The 6,000-nt window shown below is 40.2% G+C and overlaps 1 protein-coding gene across 22 annotated transcripts in view; it reads left to right on the plus strand.

Annotated features, from left to right (window-relative positions):
- Positions 1 to 6,000, plus strand: part of C2cd5 (C2 calcium dependent domain containing 5) — a 92,242-nt gene that overhangs the window by 22,582 nt on the left and 63,660 nt on the right. For all 22 annotated transcript variants that reach the window (XM_029564968.1, XM_029564970.1, XM_029564972.1 and 19 more), the window contains exon 7: positions 1,886 to 2,084. In XM_029564968.1, the coding sequence (XP_029420828.1) occupies positions 1,886 to 2,084 (199 nt within the window). The remainder of the gene's footprint in view (positions 1 to 1,885; positions 2,085 to 6,000) is intronic.

The following is a 6,000-nucleotide window of genomic DNA, read 5'->3' on the forward strand; positions in this document are numbered from 1 at the left end:
GTCCTCTGTGATTCCAAGGGTGAGCTACTGTGCCAGATTTTTTTACATGGTTTCTCAGGATCGAACCCAGACCCTTATGCTTATAATATCAGCATCTTACCAATGGGGCTATTTCTTTGGTTCCTTAAAATCCCTTTTTTAACAAGGTAGTAAAAGGAAATTGTGTTCTTAAGTGTATAGTGGAGCAGGCATGAGTGGAGATTTGGGAAGGAACTCTGAGCAGGGAGCCATTCTGTTTTTCTCCCTTTAGCATTTATTTGTAGTCAGAGATTAGGCGAATCAGCAGATTTGTCTCTAATGCCCTGTTTGAATGTTGCCTTTGCACAGTCCTTTCCTGGGAACTCGCTACATAGCTCCCTCTGTATTACCCCTTTATCTTTTTAAAAGTTCTCTTTGGAGAACTTACCATCTAAAAGTTAATATTTTGTGTGTACATTTGTGCACATATAGTCTTATAAGACATGCAGACAAATACAAAGATGTCACATTTAATTAAGTGCACTGTATTGGTATTGTTTGTGCTGTGTATTGGTATTACAGCATATGACACGGGGCTCTCTATCCTTTGTTGTGCTTTCATATTCTCTGTCTGTATTATTTTTTGTTCGCTTGTTTTATTACCTTTTTATCCTGGCAGTGTTTAAATGCAGTAGATGTGGAGCCTGTTTGTGTATTTGTGTGAGTGTATATGTGAATGTGTTTGTGTGTCATGTATGTGTGTGCATGTGTGTAAGCCAGAGGTTGACATCAGATATTTTCCTTGATGGCGCTCTCCCTTAGTTTTCTGATGCAGAGTCTCACTGAACCTGGAGCTCGCCAGTTGGCCAGGAGGGATTCTCCTGCGCCCTCTTCCCCAGGCTTGGTCATCGGGAGATGCTTTCTGTTGTTGTTTCGGTTTTTTCATTCATTTACTTTTTGTGCATGTGTCACTGTGTGTGTTTGTGTGAGGACAACTTGTGGAAATTTTTCTACTCCCATGTGGGTACTGGGGATCCTGATCTTAGGTCCTCAGGCTCGAATGTCAAACACTTACTGAGTCACTCCCCCGCCCCATTCTTGCATTTAGAATTCAAAGCTCTTGCTCATCCACGTGTAGCTCTGAGGAGGTGGGAGGAGCACCAGTGCACAGTGCACAGTGCAGTACTGGTGGTCGAGTGAGGCCTGTGCAGGAGTGAGCGTGACTTGTCATGCTTCTGACATGTAGCTGCTAACATCTTACTTCCTGAAAGTGGGAGGCTGGACCAGATGGCCTTTTAAGTTCCTGCCAAGTTCTGAAAAGCCATGATTTTTTTTAAAATTTATTATTTTTATTTTAATGTGTATGTGTGTATTGCCTGCATTAGGTAAGTGTACCCGTCTTGTGCAATGCCCATGGAGGTCAGAAGAGACTGTCAGATCCCCTGGAACTGGAGTTACAGACAGTTGTTAGCTGCCATGTGGGTGCTGGGATTCGAACCTGGGTCTTCTGCAAGAACAACCAGTGTTCTTAACTGCTGAGCCATTTCTCCAGGCCCAAAAGGCCATGGTTTTTAAACTCTTTTTTTGTCACTACCTTGTCCACCTATTTATTTTTAAAATATTATTTTTATTTAACTTTATGTGTATGAGTGTTTTGCCTGCATGTGTGTGTCATGTGTGTTCAGTGTAGCCAGAGAGAGCATTGGATCCCCTGGAACTGGAATTATGAATAGTTGTGAGGTACCCTGTGGGTGCCGGGAACCGAACTGGGGTCCCCTGCAAGAACTGTGAGTGCTCTCAACTGCTGAGCCATCTCTCCAGCCCAACATCCACCTTTTTAAAAATATGCAATGCAAAGATATGAAGAATGAGTTTCTTTTCTCCCCCTCCCCCTTCCCTCCCTTCCTCCCTCCCACAATCCCTATAGGTGAACTTCAGAGAAAGATCGGCTTGAAAGTACTTGAAATGAGAGGAAACGCAGTCGTTGGGTACTTACAGTGCTTCGATCTGGAAGGCGAGTCTGGGTTAGTGGTACGAGCCATAGGAACAGCGTGCACGCTGGATAAATTAAGTAGCCCAGCAGCATTCCTTCCTGCATGCAATTCCCCATCCAAAGAAATGAAGGAGTAAGTATGCGTCAGTGGAACTGTTCTTAGGGAGGTTTTATCTTTTACCTATCCGTTTTCATTTGATTTCTAAAATTTTGGTAGCAGTGTTCAACATTTTTTACTTGTGTGGTTTTTCTTAAACTAATCCAGATCTTTAGATGTTATGTATCTAAAGTATATGATGAATATTCATGTACTGTGTGGAATTTGACTTATTTCTAGGAGATGCTTAAAATCCTATATGTGATAATGCAGTTATGTTTATTATTGGCAGTGTAAAGAAGACCAAAGATTGACTTGTGCAGGAGTCCCATACACTAGTGTCTACCACGTCCAGGCAGTGTATAAAAACAAAAAAATGGATCTTGTTAAGTAGGAATACGGGGTCTGTATAAAGGCAGGGTTGGCAGACCTCTCCCTTCCTCCCCTCCTCTCTTCTTCTCTCCTTTTTTTCCGTTCTTTCCCTTTTTTGAGGTAGATTCTTACTTTGTTGTCCAGGCTGGCCCAAACTCCTGGGCTCAAGCAAGAGCTAGGTTTGGAGAGTCCCAGCAGGATGCTTGCCTAAACAGACTTTTCTTTGTAAGGCCAGGGAGTACATATTTTAGGCACAGGTAGTGCAGGCAGTCTTTATTTATAAATTCAAAGCAAAGCAAAACAGAAAGCAAAAATTCCAACCACTAAAATAACCCCCCAAAACAAAAAAAACCCACAAGTACTCCCCCCCAAAAAAAGGAGTTTACCAGTCCTTGACCTAAAGGAATTTAGATTTACAAGGTTCCCTAAAACCCCAGTGTGGCCTAGCAGGGCACTTTTTGGTTGGTTTCTCCGCATGGTGGTGGTGGGACAACTTGAGCTTCCCTGAAAACACTAGACCGGAAGTCTCTGGACCTGAAAGTTTGTGTTCATCATCAAAAGTGTCTGGATCCTAGCTGTCAAGTCTGCAAATATTCTAAAATCCGAAGCACTTTGGTCTTCAGTATTTCAGTTAAGTGCTGCTGGGTCTTAAGTGTCAAGGGGAATGTTTGAAATAAGGTTATTTTTCTCTTGTAATGATTACATTAATAGATCTTGTTGAGGACCAGAGATACTGACTTACTTACTAGTTGGAACAGTGCTATGTAAACAAAACTTGTTATATATCCTGGATGCCATTAGTATACTTCATTGTAGACTAGTGATCTAGAGAGTTCTAGATTCAGGGTTGAAGAACTTTCTATAAATAATGGGATAGAATAGGTGAATAACCTAGCTGTTATCTCTGGCATTGTGGCATGGTAGCACTCCTCAGCAGTCTATAAGTCATGAGTGCTGCTGTGTTCCAATACAACTTTTTACAAAATGGATGTCAGGTAGCTTTGGCCTGCAGGCTGTTGATCCTGACTCTCTTATCCTAGATCATTAGTGTGTCAGAATTCTATAGCTAGAGAACTTAAAACATTTCCTAGTTCAGCAGTAGTAGAAGGTGCATGGAAATAGTCTCAGTTTTCAAAAATTGGGGATTTTTTTGTGTGTGTGTGATTCTTTTTTTATAAAGTTCTTTTTATTTTATGTGTGTCAGAGTGTTTTGCCTGCATGTATGTGTACCATGTGCTTGCAATACCCACAGAGGGCAGAAGAGGGTGCCAGATCCTCTGGCACTGGAGTTAACAGACAGTTGTGAACCCACATGTGGGTGCTGAGAATAGAACCTGGGTCCTCTACAAGAGGACCACTGAGCCATCTTACCAGCCTCATATGATTTTTTATTAAAATGAATTTTTTTCCTTATTTTAAGCATACTCTTGTTTGCTTAGCCATTTTTTTAACTGTTCTTCAATTACTTGGATTAAATTTTACTCAAAAGATGGATGCATTTACAAGTGAAATGATTTAAAAAAGCTGTAGCCTGAGCTTGTGTTATTAAAGATCCATTTAAAAATGTGTCCTCAGGCTGGGGATGTAGCTCAGTATAGGTAGACGGTTTGTCTGACATTCTTGAGGCCCTGGGTATATGTCTGCAACAGTATAATAAAAATAAATGGTATCTTGAAAAAATATGAATTTTCAACTGCTACAAATAGAGTTACAGCACACATAGATTCAGGACAACCCCCCCCCCCCCCCAGTCTTTCCTTTTAATTACAGACTTGGATCTTGAAGCCATTTATGGTGGTACATGCCTATAATCTCAGTGTTTGGAAGCCTGAGGCAGGAGGTTCTTGATTTGGAGGCCAGCATGGGCTACTTGGCAAGATTGTCTCAAAATATAAATAAGGTTTGGAGAGATGTCTCAGTGGTTAAGAGCACTGACTGCTCTTGCAGAGGACCTGTGTTTGGTTTCTAGCACCTGCATCATGGCTGACAACCACCTGAAATTCCAGTTCCAGGGGATCTGATTCCCTCTTCTGGCCTCCATTGGCATTGCACAGCATTGGTGCTCTTATATATATGCAGGCAAAACACTCAGAAACTCAAACATACAAAAATCACATAAAAACAAGTCTAAAAAAAGTTAAAAATATATAAATAAGACCTGAGTCTGCCAATTTGCCACCTTCTGGTTTTACCTTCTAGTTTTATCTATACCACCTCAGGAATCTTGGCTTTTGCAGGTGTGTATCTGAGGAAATATTTACACTTAGTTATTCAGTAGAAAGAAAAAGTTGTCTTTCTTGTGAAGCCTCCCGAAAGAGAAATAACAGGATTATGTTTCGTGTGCATTCAGGACGAGATCCTTAATACAGACCTGTGGGGTTGTGTTTTCTCCTTTCCTGTCACAGCTTCAAGTTGTGAAGCATTCATACAATGATGTGTTTTCAGAAAGTTCGTTCATTAGGATTTTTGGAAGGCATCTTAGTTGTATAGGCCATGTTTAGAAAACCCCTTAGGATATAGGCAACTTTATTTCAACTGGCTTTATTACATCTGTGATAATGAATCAGTTTGGGTGCTGTTTTAAAATTTTGTTATGATTTAGCTTATTATAACTTCTAGTATTTAGTTATCATATAACATTCTGGATTTTTAGATTGGTATTTGGTAAAAGGAAATGTAGATTGGATTTAATAGATTATTTGAGTGAATTAATTATTAAAATGGATGGAATGGATTCAGTACAGGAATTGTGTTATTTTGAGGCAAACTGATGCAGGGCGATTTGTAGGACTCAGACTGCATTACGGTGGGACTGCAGAGTATTTCATTTGATACCTTAATTCAAACATTTTACAATGCTCATTTTGTTTTGCCTTTATTAACGGTATGTTTTTCATAAAGTACTTTTTTCATCTGAGATGTTTTATGGGTAATATAAATCCCTTTGAAGCTTCCTCACTGAACTCTGTTGGTGATAAAAAGTATATTCAGTATGGTTATTATTGCTAGACTTTAAATTGTTTTCTGAGGGGTTAGGCATAGTTTCTCCTGTGTACAGAACTATAGTGTAAACTTTTCAAGTCGAGCAGTTCTTAGGTTTTTCACGTTAACAGAGGAAAAAAAATGAAAAAAAAAAACCAAAAACAAATAAACCTCAAAGCCTATTCAGTCGTTTATTTAAAAATAGATCACCTGTAAGATGTCTAAGTTACATCAGTTGTACTAAGGACGTCTTAAATTGAATTTAGCAGCACATGCAGAGCTGTCCTGTGTGCTTTGGAAGCAGTGTGCCCATGCTGTTTAGTTGCCAGTGTAGCCTGCTTTTATGCAGCCTGTGATACGTTAAAATACTGAATTCTGTCTGTTCATGTCCACCCTTTACTCATTTTCTCATTATGCTGCCCTTTCCCATATTCTAAGCACCCCGTCTTATGATATTCTTCATAAAAAAATATAGTTGCCAGGCGTGGTGGCACACGCCGTTAATCCCAGCACTTGGGAGGCAGAGGCAGGCAGATCTCTGTGAGTTCCACGACAGCTGGGGCTACAGGGAAACCCTGTCTCAAAAAGACAAAAAAAA

This window comes from Nannospalax galili, unplaced genomic scaffold, assembly GCF_000622305.1.
Source record: "Nannospalax galili isolate Female #2095 unplaced genomic scaffold, S.galili_v1.0 scaffold917, whole genome shotgun sequence".
Lineage (NCBI taxonomy): Eukaryota > Metazoa > Chordata > Mammalia > Rodentia > Spalacidae > Nannospalax > Nannospalax galili.